The sequence below is a fragment of the Podarcis cretensis genome (genome assembly GCF_951804945.1).
Source record: "Podarcis cretensis genome assembly, chromosome: 3".
NCBI classification, from domain to species: domain Eukaryota; kingdom Metazoa; phylum Chordata; class Lepidosauria; order Squamata; family Lacertidae; genus Podarcis; species Podarcis cretensis.
In genome coordinates this window covers 71,405,129-71,432,941 of record NC_137172.1, presented here as the reverse complement: position 1 = coordinate 71,432,941, position 27,813 = coordinate 71,405,129, and the positions used below count along the sequence as shown (strand labels likewise).

At 40.9% G+C, this 27,813-nt stretch overlaps 1 protein-coding gene across 3 annotated transcripts in view; it reads left to right on the top strand.

Annotated features, from left to right (window-relative positions):
* NT5DC1 (5'-nucleotidase domain containing 1) overlaps window positions 1-27,449 on the top strand; it is a 149,127-nt gene extending 121,678 nt beyond the window's left edge. For 2 of the 3 annotated variants that reach the window (XM_079971614.1, XM_079971612.1), the window contains 5 exons: window positions 6,395-6,863; window positions 19,974-20,227; window positions 21,448-21,687; window positions 22,525-22,732; window positions 23,773-27,449. In XM_079971614.1, the coding sequence (XP_079827740.1) occupies window positions 6,395-6,863; window positions 19,974-20,227; window positions 21,448-21,687; window positions 22,525-22,732; window positions 23,773-25,534 (2,933 nt within the window). In that variant the 3' untranslated portion in view covers window positions 25,535-27,449. Of the gene's footprint in view, window positions 1-6,394; window positions 6,864-19,973; window positions 20,228-21,447; window positions 21,688-22,524; window positions 22,733-23,772 lie in introns of those variants that run through there. The other variant, XM_079971613.1, reaches the window with a different exon arrangement.
* Window positions 27,450-27,813: the final 364 nt, after the last annotated feature.

The following is a 27,813-nucleotide window of genomic DNA, read 5'->3' as shown; positions in this document are numbered from 1 at the left end:
CCCTTGACACAGACTTGCTGAGAAGTGCTTATGAGTACCGTACATTTTGTAAAGGAGAAAGAAACATAGTGCACCAGATTCCATTAAGAGATCCTGCTAGCAGAAGCCTGAAGGACTTACGCTGGTGTAATGGGGCTTCCCCTCCCACACACCATATTGAGTTGGTTGCTAGTTGCCAGGTTGATATATTTCTTTCAACTTATTAATTGTGCCAAATATGTCCCTGATTTGTACTTGCAAAAGTGTGTGTGATGGATAGTAAAGGGTAGCCAAGAATTTAGGACAGGTGTGTGATGGCAGCAGGCAGACACTGACTACAGGGGTAAGATAATACATGAATGCATAGCATTTACCTATTCATGGCTACTCTGTTAGTACCATTAAAAAGAATTAATACTGTATTGGAATGGCAGTTTATCATTAACCCATTTTTGCTAACAACAGAAAACTTCATTGTGATCTTTTCTTAGTAACAATTGTAGCATGATTCTTTTGTTGTTTTAGGAAGATACAAAACAGATTTTGTTGTTTTAGGAAGATACAAAACAGCACCATAGACTAAGTAGCAATGCAGAGTGTTCCTGGATGCCTAGTTAGAAAACATTTGTCTTTCTACCATGATTTTGGGTGATTTGGATTATGAAGACTATGCAAATTATGCAAACAAGGTATAATATGCTGCTGGTAGTTTGACCCCACAAGCAGCATAGCCACACTGTTCTGCACCTCCAGAAAAAGTTCAAGGGTAGCCCCACATTGCAGTAATCCAACCTTGAGGTTACTGAAGCATAAATAACTGTGTTCAAGCTATCACACTCCAGGAATGGCCATAGCTGTCGTAGCAGATGAAGCTAGTAAAATGCGTTCCTAGCCAATGAGGACACCTGCACCTCCAGTGACAAAACTGGATTTAGGAGCACCCATTATCACATCTTCACTTGAAGCAGTCATTTCAGACCATAGAAAGTTTCACACTGCCTGTGTATTTTACAGCACAATCCTGTATATGGCTACTCAGAAGTCCTACTGAGTATAGCAGCTTTAATTACATATATAGAGCACTAACAATGAACAATACTCTTTGGTCACATTGGCTCTGCAGTTCACCATTCTACACTTTCCTGTTGTTGAAACAGACAGTTATTTTTTATTACAAAGTAAGTAAGAAAGAAATATAGACAATATTTCTTTAAATAGGAGCTACGGTTTTTTAGCCACACTTAAATTCAGGTTGATTCTGGAGGATGGAAATCAGCTTTTAGTTTTTGAAAGTTATATTTGGATCTTCCTGCTTTGTTGATTATAATAATACATTGAAAAGACTTTTTGTCGAAGAAAATATTTCTGCCTGGTTCTAAAAGCATATGTTTGTGTTCTTATCAAGTATGCTACATAATATGCAAAAAGTAGTGTTCTGCATTGTGACTGAAAATCTCTGCATACGTTTTTCTTAGGAGGCAATCCATCTCTTGACTATCAGCAATGGGGCTTGGTGAGAATGGCATAGCTGTCGCCGCCACCACCAGCAGCTTCCACTCACCCACTCTCTTAATAAGTACCTTGTTGCATGCTTCACCTGTGGAGCTTCTCCATCAATGGCAGAGCTCTCCCCATGGCAGAAGTCAGCAGAGCTGAGCAGGAGGGACTCTGCCTTTTCCAACTCCCCTCCAGCACAGCAGTTCAGAGGTCTGGATTACTCTGCCTGGCATTACTGATTCTCAAGGCAATTTTATTCATTGCTTCGTTGCTTGTCGCATGACTGTGCAACTGGTCCATATTGTGGGGTAGGACTAAACAGTTGACAAAGCTATTCCCCCCAAATGTTTGTAAGAGAAGGGAACTTAAGCAGTCAAGTAATTCAGCGGTTTTCAACCAATGTGCCATGGCACCCTGGGGTGCCTTGAATGATAATCAGGAGTGCCTCGAGCAACACTGGCCTCTGTGCCACTTTCCTTCCCTCCCTCCCTCTGATACCCTCTTGTGTCTCTCCCTCCCAGAAGCTTGCACAGCTGTTAGTTGCAGCTACCAGCTCCCCAGGCGAATGGTGCTCTGGGGCTAGCCAGGGGGTGCTTCCCAGGCCCCTGTAGGGCAGTGTGAGAAGGCACCTCTTTTGGGGGCAGAGCAGGGGACAGCTCAGAGATCAGGGGTGGCAGCTGCAGCTGCTCAGAGGACTCCCAGTGAGAAGGGAGAGGAGAGGAGGCTGAGAGAACACTCCATGAAAGAGGGTGAGAAGCTGCCAGCTCTGCAGGCAAGGGGTGGCATAACTGGGCTCCTGAGCCCCACAGGGGTGCCGCAGAAAGAATGTAGTTGTTCAGGGGAGCTGTGGACTCAAAAAGGTTGAAAACCTCTGACATAATTCAGTTTAGTGGCAGAATAAATGACTAACCAGGATTTCCTCAAAAGCCTGAAACAAGATATATTTTGCAAACTCCTTTGAGTAGTTTGTGTCTGAATTGTTCTTACAGTACAAGGGAAGAACAGTTGCTGTGCTTCATCTCCTTTTGTCTGTCTGTCTTATACTGTGTATTTGTGTGAAGGAATCTGCTATCTGTAGAAGGCTGCTTATACTGTGGGTAACTCAGCATTGTTCTACCTTTGGAGGCATACTGCATTTAGAGCAACCTTTCTGAAGGGAACCTGATTGAAGAAGGCCAGCACAGAGTGGAAATGGGATGGAAAGCTTGGAATTAATATTGAGTTCATTCTTGTAGGCATGGCCTAATAATGTGCCTAACGATAAAGGCACAATCCTCTGATTTCCCAAAGTCCAAAGCACCAACTAATATACTGAGCAATAGTGACCCACAGGATTCAGCACGGGGATTCCACCAATTGCAGCTGGAGTGGGAAAGTGTTCCTCTTTGTTATGTAGTGAAGTTTCACCCTGGGCCAGCAGGGGGATACTGTATATAGTTTTCACTCAGGTCTGTAGATAGTTTTCACTCAGGTCCACGTCAGTTATTTTAGGCGGGAAACTCTGGGTTGTTGTTGCTACAATGTTGACAGCCGGCTGCCTATAAAAGCAGGCCGGCTGAGCTGTTTGCAGTCAGTTCTATTCCAGCTTACAAAATAAAGAGCTGCTTTGGAGAAACCGCTGTGTCGTCTGCTATGTCAACCCACAACTTAACACTCTTGGTGCAGCTTAGGATTCAAATTCACCTCTTTCACTGCTGTGGAAGAAGTAACTCAGGTTTTTTTTTTTTTGCAGGGGTAGAGAATGATGTGACTAGAGAGCAGATACTTTTGTGTGGCATTGATACAGCCTGTTCTACTTAAGTGTTGATACAATACTGTGCCAGTAATAAAGAGAGACAGTTTGCCCCACCTACCGTAGTATTTAATTTATGCCAAAATGCAAGGAGGGAACCATTCAGCCCAGCAGCCAAATAACACAACTATTTTCGCAGGTTCAAGCTCTTGGGATTATGTTCAACAACTCCACAAGCCAGCAAATAAATTTATAAGCAGTCCATTGACTTTTTTGTGTGTAAAGTTCCCACTTGAATGATTACTCCTGTCCCCAAACATTAATTTATTAGTCTAATTTTGGGAACCTATGGTTTGGAAAACTTGATCTCTGTGTGTGGCTTCTGTTTATTTTAACTTCTAACATGTTTTCCCCTTTCTGAATCTTATGAAATGGCTTTCCCTCAGGAAAAACATCATTGTGCAATAGGTTTTGCATGTCATTTTTCTCCCCTTGCCCTCAGCCTACTTCTGGTTTTAATAATTGAAAACTACTGTTCATTATTTACATAAATCCATCTCCCTTGGTCTTGCTTTCTCTAACCTTTCCCCTCTTGAGAATTTCAGGAATTCTCTGGCTTTCCTCTGGGGAATCCTAGCCTGTTTTGTCTAAGACCTGTGTTGAGTCGGTAGGTAATTTTGATGGGAGGAAAGAGAAATAGCCATGGTTAAACAGTCTTGTTTTGGTTTTTACTTTCACAGAGTGTGCCATTTTTATTTTTTTTATCCCTTTTAAAACAGGCGGGTAGTTGGGAAAATATACATTTTTATTTTGCATTCAACTTTTAAAGTGACAGGCTGTAAATCTGCACATGTGAAATCGAAGGGTTCTTTTAAGCTAATAGGAAAAAACACACATGCCCTAAAGGCCAGCTATTTCAAATACATTTCCAGGATCTACTCTGCTTTTCCCCCCTCTCCTCTTAATGAAGACGTGTCACAGCTAGAGGCTTTATACACAATTCTAATGACTCCTGTACAAGCCTCCCACATTCCAAATCCTTTACTCCACAGCTGTGAACGTCAGCCAATCCGACATACACTGTCTTGGCTTGGCTGATGTTAACATGATCTCTCTCCCTCCCTCCCTCCCTCCTCCCCTTTGTGCAAGTACAGTAAGAAACTACTTATATTGGGCAGTCTTAATTGTCTTTATTGTTGAAAAGACTTTTTAATAGCCCAGTATTTAATTATGCCTAATAAATTAGACCTTTCTGTATATCTGAACCTTCTGGGTAGGGTGGCCAGATGCAAAGGAGGAGAGGGTTCTTGCAGCTGTATATGAAAGAGGGAAATTTAGCAGTTATGCAAGCCATTCATGCTGAAATTCCCTCATCTACATACCTATTAAAGGTACAGGAGCCCTGTCCTCTTGGACTCTCCCATCCTTTTCCTGTTACAGGTGATGAGGAGGAGAGGATTCAAGTCCTGCAGCATGAGAATGCCATGCCCATAAAAATATATACCATATTGGCCCGAATATAAGCCACACCCAAATACAGCATAAGCCACAACTTTAAAATTCAAGCCTCTCCCTTAAAATTCCACAGGCACTCACACCCGTAAATAGCAACTATTCTGTTTTACCGTATGTCTGTTTCAGCAGCGATATTGTAAAAGCCCATTTTTGTAAGGTCGCGAATTTAAGCTGCACTTTAACTTTTCATGGTCGGAATTTGGAAAAAAGTGAGGCTTATATTCAAGCCAATACGGTATTTATGTTTGCATTGGAATTGTGAAGCCTTTGCAAGTACAGGGGGTGAAAGATGAAGTTAGTAACTAGAGACAGATGCAAGTCTTTGTTAGAATAATATGCTTCATCAAATATTGATTTCACCCCTACCAGTGTTACAACACTATGCCTGCATAGGTGGTGGGATAGCAAGTAATACTTAATAAAGAGTAATGCCCCCCCCCATCTTTTGCCATCCTGTCACCACAGCCATGATAAGGCCATTATTCCAACTAATTATACAGGCAGTAATAGTCTCACTGGGGAACACAGATCTCATACCTTAAGATGGGAGGTAGGGAATACATCTCTATCAGAGGTTTTTACGCACAAAGTTGTTGTTGCCTGTGGTGCCCACAAAAGGCAAGCTGTGCTTTATGGACATCACATGCATATCTGTCCAAGATAGTGCTTGGGTTCCAGTATACTTCCCCTCCCCCTTGCATTTCCTTTACCTGCTGAGCGGCTAGGAGGCCTGTAGTGCTGCCTACAGTGAGCATACTGCTACTTTTGATTCCGCTCATCCGTGCGCATGCTCCTCCCCTGCCAAATGCTGCTTCCCCTTTAAGTGCAGGCAATCTAAAGGGTGTGCCGTATTATAGAATTTGTTTGTTCCACAAGTGGAGCAATTTGCTGGGATAACTAGTTCTCCATGCAGGCCTTCTCCATGCCCACATTGCCAAGTACATTCATTCATTTAGTATGCTCATTTATTTATTTAACAAATTGTATATACTGCTTGATTGTAAGAAAACCTCCAATTGGTTTGCAAGAACATTAGCTGTGTGAAAGGTATGTATGTGTACTGGACTGATGGGTAACTTCCATGTAGGGCTGGGGGAAGGGTAATTTTTCTGTATGCAACAACATGGTTAGTGGGTGGTTGTGGGTTTTACAGGAATGCTGTGGGAATTTCTGTCTTTGTTGCTACATTGGCTTTTGTTTATATAGATATTGCTGCTCTGTTGAAACTGTGACTGATAGAGCAAAGGGTCATGAGTACATTATGCCTGCAGTTGTCGTAGTCTAGTGGCTGCCCAGCATTCCAGGCTCATCGGATTGTCCTACTCTGAGCTATTCACACCCCCAACACACACACACACACACACACACACACACACACACACACACACACAACTATTAAAGTTCCTCTCCTTGAGAGTTGTGCACTTTTAAAGCAATTAGCATTTAGGCACATGTGGAGCATTCTGCATAATTATATAAGGTGTTATACTTGACATTGCGTGGATCTGAGAGACAGAGAGAGAGAGAGAGAGAGAGAGAGAGAGAGAGAGAGAGAGATGGAGCACCTTGTAAATGTGTTTCCAGTTTTTGAATACTCAGAGGCTTTACACAAAGCTAACCATAACTATCACTCTTGTTCCCTCCCCCTTTGTCCCCTCCCCTGCCATCTAGGCTCCTTCAAAGATGGTCCGGCTGCCACTGAGACCTGGAGCTCTAATGCCACAATGAGGACTCACACACGGGGGGCTCCTAGTGTGTTTTTCATACATGTGGTTTGCTTCGCACTGGTCTACAGCAGCAATAACAGTCCAAGCACTGTGGTTCCTTTTGTCAATGCCAACTACGACAGCTACCCAATGCTCTACTTTTCCAGAGGAGAGATGCGGGATTTGCGATTCAAGGCTGCCAGTTCACACCAACACATTTCGGCTCGGTTGGCTGAGGCCGTGCAGACCATGCTGTCAAACCCTTTGGAGTACCTTCCTCCCTGGGATCCCAAGGACTTCAGTGCTCGATGGAATGAGATTTACGGCAACAACTTGGGTGCTCTAGCAATGTTCTGCCTGCTTTATCCAGAGAACCTGGAAGCTATCAATATGGCCAGAGATTACATGGAAAGAATGGCGGCTCAGCCTAGTTGGTATATTTTTATCTTTGTTTCTACTGCCCCCTCCCCACAAAAAATTCATTTGTACTAAAAAAAAAAAAGATTTATATGAAGAGAAAGCAAGAAAAAGGGTAGGATGTTTTGGTTTTCTTCCTTAATTTTGTTTGAAATGAGTGCACATTTTCCAAAGCCTAAAAGACATGACAGATGCTTATACTGTAACTTTCCCCCCCAAACTACACATTATGTTAGTCATGTATGTAAACATTCATGCTTAATCAGACTGCTTTTATTTTGGAGAAAAATCAGCGATGACACACTGATGTGGAATGGGCTCTGAATCCAGAACAGGGCTTGTACCCATTTTCTGCTGAAAATCCCCCCTGCCTGGTTGCCATTTGTCTCTTGAGGTGCTGCTTAAATTAAAGGTTCTGTCTGTAGTCATGACATAGTGTCATTGTTCCCATGGGGCATTGTTCTCTTCGGGAACCCCACTGGGCTATTGTGGGCAGCGAAATGGTAGCTTTTTTATATATTAAAGTAGAAAAAGGAAGAAAATTCCTTGGCCACTTCATTTTTATTTTTAAATTCTGAACTGCCCTGAGATCTACAGGTATTGGGTAGTGTACAAATTTAATAAATACATAATAATAAATAAGTATTAAAGGCTAAGACTTCCTCCTAAAAGGTCTTAAGTGTCCCCTTCTATGGGCAGGCCCTTTTTTACAAGCAACTAATAGTCCTGCCAAAGAGGAAGGGATATTTGGCTCAGTCTTTGTTTATATGATAGCAGAAGAACATTATTTCAGTACAAGTACTCAGTTACAAATATATCAAAACTTAAATGTGTTAACAGTTCATAGTAGGAGTTTCCACCCTGCACAAAGTATTTATTATGCAATTTGCATTCTTTCCGCAGTCTTTTCAACTTTATAATACTGTTTTAATACTGCCATGCATTGCTATCTCACTTAGGTGCCTAATGAGTGTTAAAATTATCTCCTACTTACTTCCATATGATTTGGTATGCTGTTCTTAATTACATCCTAGAAAAATCATATTTGCAATCAAATGAGCCATGGCAAATTCTTGCTCATATTCTGGTTTATTCCATGGAAACTCACATTTTAGATGGATAGTTAAAAACATGTTGTCTTCTCAGTTGTTTATATATTTTTCGTGCATCCTGAGGTTAAAATACAGCTTTAAGAGGATTCTGCATTGTAAAGCTTGATTATTTTAATCACCATTTCTAATCAGCTCAGTGGTAGAGCATCAGCTTTGCATGCACAATATACTGGGCTCCATCACTGCTACCTGCAGGTAGACCTGAGAGAGACCCCAACCTGAAGCCCTGGAGAGCTGCTGCCAATCAGGGTAAACATTACTGAGCTAAGTGTTTATGAAATTAATCTCATCTCAAAATCCATAACTCAGGTTTTAAAGACATACCCTTTAATAAGTGAGATGTCTGCTCTGTTATATGTTTAGAATTAATTTGTTTTTATTTTTGTATCGTTAATGGTTCAGAGAACAACAAAAACATTTCATGATGAACGCTTACTCCAGATTGTCACAAATGGAGCAGGACCACAGTAATTCCTGTTACTGATATAGTAACTTGCTACTGTACATAGGGTCTTCAGGTTACAATGCTGGATGGACCCAGTTATGCAAGCCATTCAACAAGTATGAGGAAATGAAGTCTGAGGAAATGATAGCATTAGCATGATGGATGGAATGGGAGGAGAGGTAGCATACAAGCGTGAATATTGCAGATAGAACCTAATTACCTGACCTCTCGCTTGATTTCAAGTTTTCCCATGTCTGTAGCATTCACCTGTAACAAAATAGCCTTCCAGCTCTAGATCCAGCTTATTGGGCCATTTGAAGACTTTTACTGAAAAGTGTGAAAGTTACCATTGTTTTCTTTTTACAGTGTCTAGGCTGAATTGCCTGCACTGTAAAGCATCTCATTGCTTTATGGAATGTTTTGTTTCCTGTGCTTGGAATGCAGCTTGAAATCCTATCTTGTGTTTGTGTATCTTGCATTTGAACTTGGTTAAAAAGAAGAAGAAGTTTGGTATATACTTTCACGCTAAGTGCCTCGTTGGCTGCCTCTTTCAAAATAGAGATAATGCAGTAGATTGCATTTTCTCCTGTGCCACATCATATAACCCTGTATTTTCAGTTAAAGTATTTTGTATTGTATTTGTCCGTAGAGATTATGGCTTTTCAAGACTGGGGCATGTTGTTTTATGCCTATGATGATGATTTTTCAGTGAATGGTGCTAAGGGATGGGGAGCCTCAGGCCCAGAGGCCAAATTATGCCCTCCAGGCTCTTTATCTGACTCCTCCCATACAATGCCTCCTTCCCAAGCCACTCCCCCTCTCTCCAGGCCACGCCCCTCACTTGCCCTGCTCCATACTCTCCCCAAGTGCTTTTGCCTGGCTGGAATGTGTCCTTGAACTGAAATGATGCCTCTGCATGGACAGACAGACATGCAGAAACTTGACTTATAAGTGGCTTGATTGCAGCTGTTGTATGGGTTTAAGAGTCTCATTTGTTGCCCCACTCACCTTTGCTTCTGGCCCTACCCATCATTGGCATATAGCCCCATCATGGTACATGGCCATGAGGAAATGCAGTTCTTGGGCTGAATAAGGTTCCCCATACCAGTGCCATAACAGTGGAAGAGAAAGAAAGGGAAAGACAACCAAGAATGAATGTGAGCAAAAGGGTGCAATACTAGACACATTAATAAGCCCCTTTAAACACAGTAGGATTTGCCTCTGGATAAATGTACTTGGGATTACACAAATACACTTTATTTCAGTGGAAGGTAAGAATTAGAGGAGCAAGCCAAAGGCTTTGGTGAAAGAGGTGTGCAGTATTTTCAGCAGAGCTTAAAACAGAGTGAGAGATGAGCAGTTGGGAAGGAGGAGCAACATGGATGCAAACACACAGTTCTCCCCTAATTGTTCCCACCTACTTTGATGGGGGGACGCAGGTGGCGCTGTGGGTTAAAGCCTCAGCGCCTAGGACTTGCCGATCGAAAGGTCGGCGGTTCGAATCCCTGCGGCGGGGTGCGCTCCTGCTGCTCGGTCCCAGCGCCTGCCAACCTAGCAGTTCGAAAGCACCTCCGGGTGCAAGTAGATAAATAGGGACCGCTTACCAGCGGGAAGGTAAACGGCGTTTCTGTGTGCGGCTCTGGCTTGCCAGAGCAGTGATGTCACGCTGGCCACGTGACCCGGAAGTGTCTCCGGACAGCGCTGGCCCCTGGCCTCTTAAGTGAGATGGGCGCACAACCCCAGAGTCTGTCAAGACTGGCCCGTACGGGCAGGGGTACCTTTACCTTTACCTTACTTTGATGGGTGTTAGTGGACTGTGAATGTTCCCATAAAGAAATTGGGAATGGCCACAGACAATAAATAATTGGAATTCCCACCAAAAAGTGCAAATAGGAAAGCTGGCATGATTGACCTGAGGCTTTTATGTTGCACCTGATCAAAAATATTACCTTTATAAGATCCTGCTGCAACCTAGATTAAAAAGTAAGCACAGGTTAAGCGTCTTCTGTAGGAAAGTTGTCCATCCCACATGCTAGGGACTCGGAGAAGAAGTTGCATTTTCTTATGAATGTGCTAGCATAACCCCACTAGGGAAGCGCAGGGTCTGCTTTGTTTTGAAAGCTCTTTTTTATCACAGAGGGATTCATTGGAGTAAATGGAATGCTTCACATCTGGGTTTTTCATAAAATTTTATTGGCAGTTTGAGTGGTTCATCTGTGTATTTGGGCTCTCTTGATTTCCACTGAGATGGTGCTGGCACTAAAGATGTTATCTCAAGTATAAAGGAACACCCCATCATGTTCAAGTATTCTCTAAAGCAAAATCTGCAACACAATATTTTCAGTTCTGTGCGACATCACTGAATCGAATATGATGTGGCACAGAAATGTATTTCTGCCAGGAGAAGCACGTAACATATATAAAAGTTAAGATAATTTGTTATGGTGCAGCTCAATGTTACAGTATTGGCCTGAATATAAGCCTCACTTTTTTCCAAAATTCTGACCGTGAAAAGTTAAAGTGCGGCTTAAATTCGTGACCTTACAAAAATTGGCTTTTACGATATCGCTGCTGAAACAGACATACAGTAAAATGGAACGGGTGTGAGTGCCTGCAGAATTTTAAGGGAGCGGCTTATATACGGGTGTGGCTTATATTCAGGCCAATACGGTAATTTTAATTTGTCCTGGGCACTATCCAATACTGCATTTTCAGCCGCCTTGTTCTGTCCTCTCCTCTGCAGCTCCTACACCCTCAAAAGGGTCTACTCAAACCGGTGTGTGTTTGTGTGTGTGTGTGTGTGTGTGTGTGTGTGTGGAGGGCTACAGGAAGGAGAAGAAATCCATTTTGTCCATTCCAATTCTATATTGGAAAATATATTTCAGTTTCCTTATAGAAAAGGTATATCATAAAGTTAAAGTCAGATTCTTTTCTGTTTTTATTACTGCAGTAAATTTACAAGTTGAAAAAAATCAAACTACATTCAGCTTTTGTTTACGAAGGCTAAGCAGAAAACGCAACAATGTCTCTCACAACAGGAAAATGATGATTTTTTTTAGTATTATCAGAAGTTGCAATCTCCTTCAGCACCTCTTTTCCTTTTAGAACTGTTTTGAAAACTGTTTCTATCTGCTGTATTTTTATAATTTAAATTGTTGTATAACCACTATAGTATTTGAAATATTTATAAATAATCCATTAAAAATAAATATAAATAAATCTAGTAGTGGACTAGGTAAAAGAGAAGATAAGGGAAACTATATTCTAAAAATGATAAAATTAAGAGATTTGTTTTAAAAAGATGGGAGCAGTGATTCTAAAAATTAATCTATACCTCTCTTTTATGAAGTATAATGTAATAACTTTAACAGGTTGTACATTTTAACTGGTTGTAAACAGAGCTCCTATCCCTAAATGATTTATATATCATCCTGGCATTTGCTATATGATGTTTCTACAAAATATCATGGAAATGTTATTATATTGCATGCTTCGAAGCACTGAAAGATAAACATTTTATGAATAGTTTGCTGTCAGGTGACTCCCTAGAAGGAAAATATTGGCAGATGTTGCCTGTTGTGTAGTGATATTTTCCATTCATTTTAAAGCCTGTTCAACAACTCAGTGACATAATTTGAGTCTGATGCAAGGCCATATTTGAACTTTCACTTAAAGAAATTCAATGGAGCTCTCTTAAACTTTCATTGTATTGCAGCTAGTAAACCATTATTTTACTGTATAAGCTATGGTCTGCATGCACTACAGTGGTACCTTGGGTTACATACGCTTCAGGTTACATACATTTCAGGTTACGGACTCCGCTAACCCAGAAATATTACGTCAGGTTAAGAACTTTGCTTCAGGATAAGAACAGAAATCGTGCTCCGGCAGCACGGCGGCAGCTGGAGGCCCCATCAGCTAAAGTGGTGCTTCAGGTTAAGAACAGTTTCAGGTTAAGAACAGACTTCCGGAACGAATTAAGTACTTAACCCGTGGTACCACTGTATTTGTTTTGGTTCCCCATTGGTGGAATTCAAGTTCCCTACTCCACAGTGCAGATGGGTTGATGTGAAAGAGCCATTTCACACTGTACTTAGGCTTGTATCTGTTATTCAGAACTGCATCATTGTTTTCTGTTAAAAATGCAGAAAGTGAGAAATGCATCCCTAAATGCAGAAAGTGAGAAATGCATTGGGTGTGTGCCTAGAAGTCAGAGTTCCTTGGTGTGTATCTCTGAATGTTTATGAAGATGCTCTTCATACATCACATATGTGGAAGAAAAGACCAGTATGGCCTTATTTGGTAATTGCCAAGGTATTTCAGAAGAGAGAGGCTGTTGGCAGTAGAACTTCTGCTTTCCATGCAGAAAGCCTCTGGTTCAATCCCAGTTCAAAACCATGGAGAGCTGCTGCTACTCAGTGTAGCTACTACTGAGATAGATGGACCCATGGCCAGAACTTTGGAATGTACTTTCTGAAGTTCTTAAAAAACCAGGCCAAAACGAGTGCTTAAAAAACCAACAACTTTATTGCAAAGATCAGCCAAGAACATCTGCACTCACAGCTGCCTCGATTTTTTTTTTTATAAAGATTTTTATTGATTTCCATTTTTTTAACAAAAACAAAAAACAACATAAAAACAAACAAACAAAAAACTCATATTTTCTTAACCTTATTTCCATAACCCTCTTTTCCCGGACTTCCCCATACCTTTCCCTTTTTGCATCCTTAATTTAGTACCATTATTCAGCAACCTTTCTTGCCCAATTAAATATAAATTCATCCTCTTTTTCTATTCCACCATAAAATTTAAACCCAGTTATCGCTGCAATTCTACGTCTTCTTTTCCCTCAGCATTTTAACACTCCTCAGTTTTATAATAATTCTTAAGATACATCTTAAATTTCTTCCAATCTTCTTCCACAGTCTCTTTCTCTTGGTCGCGGATTCTGCCGGTCATTTCTGCCAGTCCCATAAAGTCAATCACTTTCGCCTGCCATTCCTCCAACGTGGGTAGTTCTTGTGTCTTCCAATACTTTGCTAGAAGAATCCTTGCTGCCGTAGTAGCGTACAAAAAGAAATTCTTATCCTTCTTCGACACCAACTGGCCGACCATACCCAAGAGAAATGCCTCTGGTTTCTTGTTAAAGGTGCACTTAAGCACTTTCTTAATTTCATTATAAATCATTTCCCAGAAGGCCTTAATCTTTGGGCAGGTCCACCAAAGGTGGAAAAAGGTGCCTTCCATCTCTTTACATTTCCAACATTTGTTATCGGGCAAATGATAAATCTTCGCAAGCTTGACTGGGGTCATGTACCACCTATAAATCATTTTCATAATGTTTTCTCGTAAGGCATTACATGCCGTAAATTTAATACCTGTGGTCCATAACTGCTCCCAGTCAGCAAACATAATGTCATGACCTATGTCCTGTGCCCATTTAACCATAGCAGACTTCACTGTCTCATCTATTGTATTCCACTTCAGCAGCAAGTTGTACATTCTTGATAAATTCTTAGTATTGGGTTCTAACAATTCTGTTTCTAATTTTGATTTCTCCACCTGGAAGCCAATTTTCCACAGCTGCCTCGATTTTGGACCTCCTGTGGTTAGCAGGTAAAACTCCTCATCACTTGGTTACTGTGAAGTGTGTGATATATAAAGCAACGCTTGACTGAAGTTGTGAACCACCCTACTTCCAACTAGGATTGGAAGAGTGCTGATTCCTTAACAATTTTAGCCACATGCCATCATCTCTGATTTAATGTTTTTAAGTTTGATAGCTGCAATCAACCCCCTCTCCATTTTCTCTTGCTCTTTATTGAAGTCAGTGAAATTGCACCAGGATAAATAGGTTGTAGATCTGTATTATGTTACCAGATAGTGACTGAATAACATTTTGTCAACTGTGTAGGCTTCTAGTGTGGTTTTGAAAGTACATAGCCTCTTCTCAGTGGGTTGTACTATCCAACATAAGTTACACTCAAATAGGTCCATTAGTAATAATGGATGTAAGTTAGTCATGTCAATTTCAGTAGGTCTATTTTGAGTATGACTTAATTGGATTTAACCCAGCTTTAATGAAAGTTAACATTGGTAGCAATTGTTTAGATTTTGTTTTCAGAGCTTGAATTTATTCTTAGCTAATCCCCCCATTAAGTGCTCTAGAAAATTTCTAATCTCCTTCCTTCAAAAGATTAAAGGAAAGTTTAGCATTATACTGATTCATGATGCAACAATAAATTTAAGAGATTCCATTCTTTGTCTTTCAAGGCAAGCCTGTAAGTTGGTATATTGAGTCCAAGCAAGGGTTCTGATACTTGCATAGTTATCTACTTGTACATCACCAGTGTATGATAATACTTTTCAAAACAAGAATTATTTTAATCCAATACAGTCTTTTTCTCCCCCTCCCAAATGTTACTCCTGAAGAAGAGTTTTTTGCTCTTCTGCTTCTGTTTTTACAGTTGTGAAACTTTTGCATAAGTTCTTTTTTCTGTAAAATCACTGATTTCCTTCCACACCACAAAACTGAATAATTTCCTCTAATGAAGAATCTCTGTGTTTGAAACACATTGGGAAACGTAGAAATGAACTAGTCAATAATTTGTTCATATGTCCATTGGTTTTTCCTTTTAGTTCTGTTCTTTGAAAAGCTGGCCATACCCAGCCAGTACCTTTGTGAAAGGTGTTAGAATGATTGCCAGTTTCAGGGTCTGTCCAGGCAAATTTTTAAGGTCACTTTTTTATTTCATTTCACTATTGAACCTTGATGCCTCTGCAGGAATATTAATGTATTTCAGATTCAGTTGTGAAGCCTCCTCAGCAGCAAATCGGAAGAACAGGTTTCTCCTTAACTGGATTTGGGGAAGAAGTGCATATATTTGATGAAAACACAGCAGGGTCACTGCTAAAATGTACTTCTAAGCACACCCCATTAGTAGGAAATGATTTTTTAAAAAGCCAGTCAGAATGCATCATTTGGATTGGTTCAGACAATCCAAAAGAACTTCCACATCACACATGTGCTAATCTTTTAACATGCCACAAGACTTGTTTTTTGCTGCAACAGGCTAGAAATGGTTTCATATAGCAGATGTTTCATGACCTTCAGGGAAGTAAGATAAATTTGGCATACAAAACATACCTTTGAATGAATGCATTGTGGCTTTTGTTCAACAGATAAATCTTTACAAACATCTGGCCTAGCCTAAAATATGCCTGACTTCAGGCTGCTGGCAGCTAGTGTTACTTTGATATGTTTCAGGCAAAGATTGGCTAGTCAGTCTTGGACCCAATCCATCGGAGACTGCCACTAGAAACTGAGCTAACGGCTGACAGATTTCTGAAGTCCCATGTTGCCAAAATGATTCACCAGACACATAGGTAGCATCTCCATATGGGATCCTGTAAGCCTGGTGTTTAGATATTCTGACAGAAGATCTTCAGGAGTTGTACAAACCAGAAGAGGTTCTGCAAAGAAAACTATTAATTCCCAACAAACAAAATTCAAACTGAAGTCAGTCTTCCTGCATTTGATAGTTTCTCTTTGGACTCAAGCTGGTGAGTCATTTATCTAAAGTGGAAACATGTGCAGATAAAGTTTGCTTATGATAAGGGCTCTCTATTTCTATCTTTGAGCTGTTCTATACAGAAAAACACAAGGAAGATGGAGCAAGCTTGTTTTCTTTAAAAAATATATTATTGTTATGAAATTGTACACATGAATCTTGAAATATGGCATACCTAATAAGAAATGGGTCACGGGGGAGTAAAACACTAAACATTATTTTCCTTTTTTTTTTACATTTCACTTAATAATGAAGTCATTACAGTAAATCAGAAAAATGATTTATTTTCAATAAATCAACTTATTGGACAATATCAATTCCACCACATGGCTAAACTGGCTTGCTTCATAACAGCGCCTTAAATTCAGAAAGCCCCAGCTGCCAGCTGGGTGGAGGTATAATAAATATTTTTTTTAATGTGATCGGTCTGATTGAAATATAAACTTGCTAAGTCCCCCCCCCCCCATTTCTTCAGATGAGCTATTGGTATGCAAAATGGCAGCATCTGGAACAAAAGAAGTAACTGCAGTACAATCATCATTTTAGAAGCAGCCAGTCAGTCCATAATGAAGTGTCTCAATTTATTCCAACATATTCTATTCATATTTATACCTTTCCAAACCATACTAGAATTAGACTGATACAACTTGTTCAAAATATGCATGATTTGTACCCCTAGATATTTAAGCAAGCTTGTTTTTCTCCTGCTCCAGAGCAGGCATCCCCAGCATGTGGCCCTCCAGATGTTTTGGCCTACATCTCCCATGATCCCTAGCTAATAGAACCAGTGGTCAGTGATGATGGGAATTGTAGTCCAAAACATCTGGAGGGCTGAGTTTGGGGGTGCCTGCTGCAGAGGATAGGTCCCGAACCAAGGGATTCAACTTAAAAGAAAGGGATTCTGAGTAAACATTATGAAGAACTTTCTAACAGTAAGAGCTGTTCAGTAGTGCAATGGACTACCTTGGAAGGTGGTAGACGCTCCTTCCTTGGAGGTTTAAAAGCAGAGATTAGGTGGGCATCTGTCATGGATGCTTTAGCTGAGATTCCTGCATTGCAAAGAGTTGAACTAAATGGCCCTTGCCGTCCCTTCCAGCTCTACAGTACTATGAATTGTACACAATTTCAACAAAATTCAGAAGTGGGTTGTGTGCTTTAGTGTTTCCCCTTTCCAAAAAATCCTGTGGTATAAATTCCACAATAAAAACCACGATGTGTACAGCTGGAAAGCTCAAATTCTGTATTAAATATCCCACAAAGTCTTTGGATAGTGGTTTTCTCCCCCCCTTTTTTTTCTTAAAAAAAAAGCCTACTGACAGTGTTCTTTTAAAAAAAGCTTGACGGAGCCATAATGATTCAATAAAGCCCAATTAATTTATTGAATTCCATGTAGATTTAGTAGCGTGTGTGTACCCCCACCCCAAGGGTAGAAGTCAAAGCATGTCACAGTTTCTGGGAAGTTTACATGTCACTAGAGGAAGTGCTTTAGTTGCAATGAATGTAGAGGAGACAAAAACACTTTGCGTACAATGTGGACAGAGCAAAGTTGATCAGGCTGACCAGTGTTCCTAAGCTAAGTGGCTTTGAAGACACAATGTAAAAACTCCCTGGAATTTGTGTAGGCTTGTCTATTGAAATGAGTTTAGTGTCTTCGAGTACCCCCCTCCCCAAAAATGGGGGTTGGGGAAGCTTAATGTTTTCAGATGGAATTTACATGTTTCTGGTGGAAAAGCATGCTGATCTGGCTTCAGAATCAAAGCTCTTAGGATAAGTAATAGGCTATAGGCTGAGAGAGGAAAAGGTTCAAAACTGAGAGAGGAGAATTGCAGCAACCAAATCTGAAATGACAGCTGAGGCCTTGTATGTGAAAGGAGGGTGTTGATGGAAAGGGAAACAAAGGCAGAAGTCAGGAATCCATCTCTGTTTTGATCCAGCAGTTGCTAGATGGCTGTAGGTCACTTGTCTACCAAGGATCAAAGGCTGTGCATCACTAACTGACTCTCAGCTGCTACAGGACATGTTGAATTCTAATATACGATTTGTTGCCTCTCCCTACTTCCTCCCATTCTTCTCTTTACCTCTCTGTCCTGATGTGTTATTAAGTACGCTCAGGTGAGGATGCAGGAACTGGAATGTTAGTTTGTTTAAATATTGATATACTGCTGCATCATAGAACTATATCACAGCAGTTTGCAACAATATAAAGCCATAAAACTATACAGTAATATCATAAATAATTGAAAAGAAGTTAAAATTAAAAGAATTAAAAGCAAACATCAGCACACCATTGTGGGCATGTACTCTTTAATTGCCAGCATAGGCCTGGCAGAATAGAAAAGTTTTCAGCAGGCGTTTATAAGTTGGCACAGAAGGTGCCTGCTGAATCTCTGCTGGCAGGGTGTTCCAGTACACAGAATGGGGATAAACCAGGGGCTTCTCAGAGCAGAGGCATCCTTACATTGGGAAGGGCCATATCACAGTGGGAGAGCATCAGAAATGGTCCCCAGAATCTCCAGGTAGGGCTGGGGGAGACACGACACCTGTTGGGAACCCTGGAGAGCTGCTGCCAGTCAGTGTAGACAATACTGAACTTGATGGACCAGTGGTCCGACTCAGTATAAGTCAGCTGCCAATGTTCCTATTTTATTCAAAGCACTTTCATACTGAAAATATTCCCTCTGTGCTCTACCTAAAACTCTAAAGAATGCTAGTTCTATCACACTATTATTTATCGGACCACACCTCTCTGATTTTGTTGTAGGGACAGCAGTGGGAAATGGTTAAGTGTTCATTCATTCACATATTTTAAGCCATGATAGGCCAACACTAGTTACGTATTAAAAATATAATTTTCCAGGCACTTTTTTTCACTCTTAAAGGAAATGTCTACTTTGTATATTGCTAAGGATGGTGGTACCAAAGCTGCTTTTCCACACTGCAAAAGCAGCTTAACCCAAACCAAACCCGAGTCCCAGATTTATTGAACAGAGTGAAATTTCTCCCAGTTGTGGCTTGCATGTGTCTATCAAGTCCTCATCTTTACTTCCTGCCTCTGTAGGGCCGCAGTTTTGGCAAAATCAAAGTACAGAAAACAAGCAATTAATGCCATACTAAATGCAGAGTTTATTGGGGATAACTTGGTGAGGTTTTAAATATTTGCCTCTTGATAAACATGGGATAGCTCTGGGCAGCCGTTCATTAAAAATGTGGAACAGTTGCTAGCATGGGCTGCTTTTTGAGCCATTGCCTTTTGTGAAGTAAACTGCAAGGGAATAGCAGTGTAAATTACGAGTGTGGCAGACAGACAGATACTGACATGAAGGTCCAGTGATATTTAATATGTTCAGAGTTTAATCCAAGATTAAATGTTTGAAGTTCATTTGAGTTTCTGCAATTAGAGAAGCCTTTGTGGGAGGAAGGGGGAGGGTAACCACCCAAAAACTTTCTCAGTAGATGTAATGTTTTGGTAAGGCTGTGCTTAGCGCTGTTCCTTTCAGCTTGATTCCAGTGATCCCATAGTACATTTTTGAAGGCAAATAAATGACTCCACAGTGTGAATGTGTAAATAGGTCCTTTTAAATCACCAATGGTCTGGCATAATCAGTGGTTTGCTGTGGTATTTTTCAAAAGCTAGAGTGTTAAAAAGGTTTGTGTAGGTATAAAATGTTTGCATTTTATGAAGCATCAGTATGTTACACAGCTCATATGAAGACTGTATAACATTTTTATTGCTTTTTACTTCTATAAACGTTGTAGATTTTAAAGTGTCCACCTAACGTATAAAGGAAACTCGTAAACGTTCAGCCATTTACGGGCAGCAGTTTCTCTAGGGTTCAGTCACCTCCATCCCACAAACACACATATGGATTTTGCATAATTTCTAGCATCTTAAGTAGGCAGCAGAGCAATTCAACCCCCTGTCAGCACAGGGATCCAGCCATATGGATATTACTGTATGACTAAAATGAATAGAGGTGACCCTTCTCTTGTCTTCCACAGGCTGGTGAAGGATGCACCATGGGATGAGGTCCCTCTCGCTCACTCTTTGGTTGGATTTGCCACTGCTTATGATTTCTTGTACAACTATCTTAGCAAGTCCCAGCAGGAAAGATTTCTTGAGGTGATTGCCAATGCCTCAGGATACATGTATGAAGCATCATACAGGCGGGGATGGGGATTCCAGTACCTGCACAACCACCAGCCAACCAACTGCGTGGCCTTGCTGGCAGGAAGCCTGGTTCTGATGAATCAAGGTATGTGCTGAACAATGAGAGAGTCATTTTTTAAAAAAGATTGAATCAGTAGCGTTTTCTAGTTGTGAACAAAAGTTTCAGAAGTTGATACAGTTGCTTGATAATCAACAGCTAGTGCAACCAACTGGAAAGGGTATGTTGGGACCTGCCTCAAGTAGGCAGACCACAGCTGCCTTCCACTTACATTGATTTACAGCGCAGTAATAACTCACTTCTCAGTTACTGAAGTCATCTGGGTTTACTGCCAGGTAGCCGTGATTAGGATTGCAGCTTTAGTTTATTTTCAGGACATCGCCTTGAGAAGTGTTACTGAAGAAGCTCGCTGTTTCTTACTCTTTCTTCTTCAGAATGCATTTGCAAGTAATTTATTTATCCTGTATGTTTTGTAAAACAGCTTGAACGGGAGGGATATAACATGTGATATAATAGAGGGAGAAAAAATTATCTCTGTCCATTTATTCCACACCCTGCAAAACTGTATAAACCTCCTTTATCATTTGCCTATTTTTCTAAACTAAAAAGTCCCAACTGCTTTAGCCTTTCTTTGTGGGGAAGGGTTTCAACCCCTTGATCAATTTGGTCGTCTTTTTCTGCTGGTTTCCTGGTTGTTTTTGAGTTGGATAGACCAGAATTGTACATAGTAAGATTCCATGAAATCCAGCCACATTAAATATTGATTTAAGTGGTGCATCACATTTCCCTTCCCTCCCTTAATCAACCCTAGCATGGATTTTGCCTTTTTCTCCACTGATCCACACTGAGTTGCATCCTTGAGCTATCCACCACAAACCCATGACCTTTCGTTTAGTCAGTCACTGACAACCACTGGTCATTGGCCAGGCATGATCCCTTGGCAGAAAACTTGGGCATTACATGTTATCAAAGGCTTGTCTCCTATATATGGATCCAGCTTAATACACCTCACCAAGGCTGCATGTAAGTAACTGCTGCTTGGAGCAGAAGCAGCCAACTCACATAAGTAGGAAGATGGATCATGCCCCTGGCCTTCACTTGAGGTTTTGGAATAATTCATTTTTAACGAAACCTGATATTCAGGGGAAGCTGAATTCTTTGCCACTTTCAGTTTGGATATTTTCATAGAATACTTTCCATCCTGGTCATAAACTTATATGTGTAATTTTTTATATATCTGTGTTTAAAAATGACATTTTATAGATCGTATCTCTATTGGGTATAATATTCTCAATATTACCTTCCAGGTTATCTTCAGGAAGCATACCTGTGGACTAAGCAAGTCCTTGCAATCATGGAAAAGTCTATAGTTCTGCTTCAGGAAGTGACAGATGGATCTCTCTATGAAGGAGTAGCATATGGCAGCTACACCACCAGATCCCTTTTCCAATACATGTTCCTTGTTCAAAGGCACTTTGACATTAACCACTTTAAACACCCCTGGCTTAAAGAACATTTTGCTTTTATGTACAGGACAGTTCTGCCAGGTAAGCAGCTCGAATCAGCTTCAAAATAAATGACCAGTGGGTCTTTAGATGAAGCCCCAAGTTGTGAGATTCTTGTGTACAGTGGCAGGCTGCATGCCAGTATCAAACTGTAGCCCCTCCTGACAGGAGATAAGTGTTGCTGGAGCTGAGCAGCACCAACCAGCTGTCAAGCGATACACACAGTGCAATCACACCTAAAAATCTGTTTCTGCACACATAGAGGATTCTCTGGATCAAAGTGATCCAGAATATTTGGGTTGGATCCAAAAGTGCATTTTTAAATGCAGAAAGCGCTTTCTGCTTTTCTTGCCCATTTGCCCATTCAGCTCTGAACTTGCCACCAACTTCCCTCTCCGCCCCCAGGTAACTAGCAGCGCTGCTGCTGCTGGGAGGCTATTGCTGCACCTCTACCCCACCAGGCAAGGCGTTCCTGCTGAAAAGGGAGTTAATATTGTGGTATGGATCTTCCTGCTGCAACTAGACTATGAAGTTGGACCACAGTTTATTAAACCAGGCAAACCATCCTTATTAGAATGCCTGCTACAACACAAGTATTCTCATACGTGTGCATATAACTGAGGCAATACCACTTCACAACTTTATACTGTTGTTGGGTTTGAGATTAACTAAAAAGGGGGTGTCTGTTGAAACTCTTTTCTTAAATTGATTGCATGCTAGATAAAACAATATTCAAGAGCATAGTTAGAATCCTGGAAATCTTCAATTCCCAAGGACTCCCTCTGACTTCAGCAGGACACTCCCATCTCTGTACTCAAATATGCAGTGTTGAGTAATGTGCTTACATGGATACATGTCTGATTTTACTTTTCCTCATAGGATTCCAAAGGACAGTTGCTATTGCAGATTCCAACTACAATTGGTTTTATGGACCAGAGAGCCAGTTGGTGTTCCTGGACAAGTTCGTTATGCGCAATGGTAGTGGAAATTGGTTGGCTGATCAGATAAGGAGGAACCGAGTGCTTGAAGGTCCAGGGACACCATCCAAAGGACAGCGTTGGTGCACGCTTCACACTGAATTTATCTGGTACGAGACAAACAAATCCTAATGCAGAGAGACTTTTGAGGGTCCTCTGCCAATGTATGTAGGAATATTGTACTCTGTTCATGTGCTGCCTTGGACAAAAACTGACTGGCATGGAATTAACGTCCTTATGAACTTGGAATAAATTTTGAAATTATGAAAGCAGTATCTAATGAAAACTGAAGAAAAAAATGGCAGTAATTTTGTGCAAACCTCAGCCCCAACCTGCCCCTGCAAAAGAATAATAATCAACCTATGGCACAGAAGAAGCCTTGTATGGTCTGCCATTGGCTGGAAATTAGGCTCCTGAGTATGTACAAAATTATCTTTTACTGTCAGATCACAGAGGTTTGTAGGTGTTATATGCCTCCCGTTTCAGCTCAGAAAACGGAGAAGACTACAAACCCCATGATCCCCAGCAGAAAATGATGTTCATGAATATACTTAGGAGCATCATATCTATCCAAGGATAGATCCAGCAAGGCTTCTCCTTTGTCTAGTGAGTCTTCCTTACTGTGGGATACCTCCTCCTCATTCTTAGAAGTAGGTTTGTTTGTATGTTTTATTAACTTTGGAAAGTGGGAGTCCTGGCTTGGTGGGCTAGGTTGGGAGGGCAAATTCCATTTTGAGCAAGATACACATTTAAAGGGGTCTGAACCTGCCTTGAAATGGAGAAATGCTTCTTTTCTAATGGGAAGTTCACAAATTCTTATTTGGCCTCATCCCCAGTGTCAAGGACTGGAGCTTTTCATGACTGCTCTTCCCTGAATCTTCCTCATCTGAAATATTGCCTTCCCTAGTTGTTTGCAGATATTCTAGATCATGCGAGTTCCTGTAGTGTAAGATACTATAATTCCTGCTTATAGATAAGCAAAACCTGCATATAATCAGGATAGTATGCTTCAGCAAGGATGGTTAGAGAATGGAATATTGTTACCTATTAATATTTAACTAATTAAGAATGGCTTGATATCTGAGAAAATCAAAAGAGATGAATAATTAATGCCAATTATTGTCATTCTTTTATTTTTATTTTTGGAAAGGTATGATGCAAGCCTGGGTTTAGTACCTCCGCCAGACTATGGCATTCCAAAACTGCATTATTTTGAGGACTGGGGAGTTGTAACGTATGGAAGTGCACTGCCGGCTGAAGTCAACAGACCTTTCCTCTCCTTTAAATCAGGAAAACTGGGAGGACGTGCAATATATGATATTGTTCACCAAAATAAATACAAAGACTGGATAAAAGGCTGGAGGAATTTCAATGCTGGCCACGAACACCCAGATCAGAACTCCTTCACTTTTGCCCCCAATGGTGTACCTTTCATAACAGAAGCTCTGTATGGACCAAAATACACATTTTTAAACAATGCACTGATGTTTTCTCCAGCTGTGTCGAAGAGCTGTTTTTACCCCTGGGAAGGGCAAGTTACTGAAGACTGCTCATCAAAGTGGTTGAAATATAAACATGACTTGGCTGCAGATTGCCAAGGCAGAGTGGTTGCTGCTATGGAAAGAAGTGGGATCATCTTCATCAGGGGTGAAGGAGTGGGTGCGTACAACCCCAAACTAAAACTGAAAAGCCTCCAAAGAAACCTGCTACTTATACACCCCCAGCTCCTCTTGCTAGTGGACCAAATACTTATTGACGATGGTAGCCCCTTGGAGACAGTAGCCAGCTTCTTCCACAATGTGGATGTGCCTTTTGAGGAGACAGTTATTGACGATGTCCACGGGGCCTTCATTAGGCAACGAGATGGAATGTACAAGATGTACTGGATGGATGACACTGGCTACAGTGAAAAAGCTGTCATTGCCTCAAGAATGTATCCCAGAGGCTACCCTTACAATGGAACAAACTATGTGAATGTCACAACTCACCTGCGAGCCCCAGTCACGAGAGCTGTGTACCTCTTTATTGGGCCTTCCATTGAGGTCCAAAGCTTCAGCGTCCATGGGGATTCTCAGCAATTAGATGTCTTCATAACAACCGATGAGCATGCCTATGCTGTCTATTTATGGACCGGTGAGGATAAAAGCCGCTCTGTCTTTGCACAAGTTATTGCAGACCGCCATAAAGTTCTGTTCGACCAAGCCTCAGCTATTACCAGCCTCCCGGTATCAGAAGTCAGAGACTACATGGGGATAGTAGAAAAGAACATTCAGCATTTCAAGCCTGTCTTCCAGCAGCTAGAGAAACAGATACTTTCCCGTGTGCGGAACACAGACAGCTTCAGAAAGACAGCTGAGCGCCTGCTGCGGTTTTCAGATAAAAGGCAGACGGAGGAGGCCATTGACAGGATATTTGCAATCTCGCAACAGCAGCAGCAGCAGCAAGGCAAAGCAAAGAAGAACAGAAAGATGGCTAAAGGCTATAAGTACGTTGATGCTGGTCCTGACATTTTTGCACAGATTGAAGTGAATGAAAGAAAAGTTCGACAGAAGGCGCAGACTTTGGCTCAGAAAGAATTGCCTGTGGATGAAGATGAGGAAATGAAAGATCTTCTTGATTTCGCAGATATTACATATGGGAAACACAAGGACAGTGTGTTATTCAAAGGCCGATCTGGTCTTGCACAGATGCTGGCAACTACTCGAAGCAGTGCTCCTTCAATGTCAGCATCTTACACCCGCCTCTTCCTCATTCTGAACATTGTTATTTTCTTTGTCATGCTAGCCATGCAACTCACTTGGTTCCAGAAAGCCAAGAGCCTGCATAGCCAAAGATGTCTGTATGCGATCTTGCTAATTGACAGCTGTATATTATTGTGGCTATATTCCTCTTGTTCTCAGTCACAATGCTAGCAATAAAAACCCCAGTGATTGCTACTTGACCATTCTGTGATTAAATATGTCTATGCAAAGCATTAAGCCTAATAGGGCCAGAATATATTTTGTTCATCTTCTGACACATTCCAGAAACCCTTGTGGGATTATTGAATTATTGTAGTCAAAGAAGATAAAGTTAATGGGCACTGGGGCACTGAACACATATCTCAAAGTACCACCTAGCTATAGGTCAAGTTGCATTTATCCTAAGAATGAATGTTACATGTCCTTGTTCTGAACTCAATATGTGGCATTACATTTCCTTCTTCAATAGAAAAATTACATCTCTCAGATGAGTTGTTCCATAACTTTTGTGAAGTTTTTAAAATATGTGACTATTTTAACAGTCTCCCAAACTGGTTGTTCACACATGCAGCAAGGTTTTTAGCCAAAGGATTTCATCCTTTCTGCCTAGCCAGAGATAACTATATGAAGGGAGGGTGACGAGAAGTGCTATTGATTATTTGTTGCGTCTTACTGCTTACCTGTCTTAAAACGCAGGCACTACTGTATAGCACTTCCTGTCAGTATCACTATCATTTTCTCTCTATCGCCAGTAACAGAAAGTGCTGCTTGCCTTGCCCCCACCTCCAGTCAAGACTATGCAAGATCCTTCTTCCAATTTTTGTAAGCAGAAAGCCAGTTTGGGCTAACTAACAGCTCCTGGAGCATCAAGACCCTATAGTGTGTGAATGCTTAAATGGGAAATTATGACGCCATAAGCCAAATGCTATCATTTGTCCTTTTCCCCATTTATGCTGGAAGGAAAGAGCAGCGAGCTCATGTTATTTGGTCAGTGCAATGCAGAGGCAGCTGGGCCCATAAATAAAATCTCGAATGAGACAATAAGGTATCTTTGCGCTGGAACACGCTTGCATTTTCATCGCTTAACGCCTGCCTAATTGAGGGATGAGTCATATATTGTAACATACACAACAAGCCATCAATAATTTTGTAAGATCCTCTCAAGTGAAGGCTTAGCCACACTTCTTCTTGTCCTGTTGCTTTCCCCCCAGGGAAAACTCTTTAGTGCTCAATCAGAGCACACAGCAATCTGGGTTTTCTCTGAATTGATGTTTGCTTCGACTTAGCACTAAAGAGCAGGGCAAGGGAAAAACCCCTCGCATGTTTGCCTAGAAAGTGCAATTCAAGTGAATAAACACTCAGACCTGTGCTTTCTAGACACAAAATTGTGGACGAGCCCTGAGTTTCACTAGTGTCAGTTCACATAATCTGTTGCCAGGCAGCAAATGTTTCATGTTCAGGTAGATGACCCTCATGGCCCCTTCTATCTCTACAATGACATGATTTTATATGAGCCAGAACTTAGCTTTCCTGAAGAAGCCAGGGGAACGCATTAGGTAACTGGGGAAAAGGGAACAGGGGTGCTCATGATGGGTGCTCAGCCCCATCTATACCAAAGTGCTATCCAGTTGGGAATGTTTATATTGAGAGTGTGGGTGAAATGTATAGGATAATGTACATTTTTGTGGAATTACTTCTAGGTGGGATTCTAGATGCCATAGACCTCTAGTTGACCACTGTGAATAGATGGGCCTTTGGTCGGATCCAGCAGAGTTCTTTTTATGTTCTTAGCAGTCTGTCTGTGTGGAAATTTTCTGAGATTAACTGATTGATGAGGCCCTTGCTCCTCCCAGTTTTTAGGATATCGGCCCCGTATGTATCTAGAAGTTCCTGAAACAAGAAAAGACATCGCTTCTGCAATTAATGAATGTGCCTCTCTTGCATGCAGGAATCGTGGGGATGATATTTAAATCCAAGGCATTTGAAAATGAATATGAGTTGAGGAAATGGTTTTTATTGTACACATTGAAGAAAATACAGTGCTTTTTCCAAATGCATTTTGCTAAATAAAGAGATAATAAATGTCTGTGGTATCTCAAACTTTTGCTTAATTTTTCTTCTTTTGTTGTGCATCCATACAATAAGGAACATCTGATTTCTTATTTTATGCACATTGACCTCACATAATTTGTTGCTCAAGATAGAAGAAAACTTCCAACAGCTTTTGCTTTTAAAAAAACCTGAATTTCTATTTTTTTAAAAAGTCTTTTTTTAAAAAAAAGTTTTTAAAAATCTCTCATAGCTGTGCAAAAGTATTTGAATATGTCTGGGGAGGTTTCCCATGAACTGTACAATTTGTCTTTCCTCCCATGGTTCCAATCTCCTTTGCTCTTACTGTTCTCCAGCTTTTGCCCTTGTAAAAATCATTTTTGGAAAGTTAAGAGTGGATA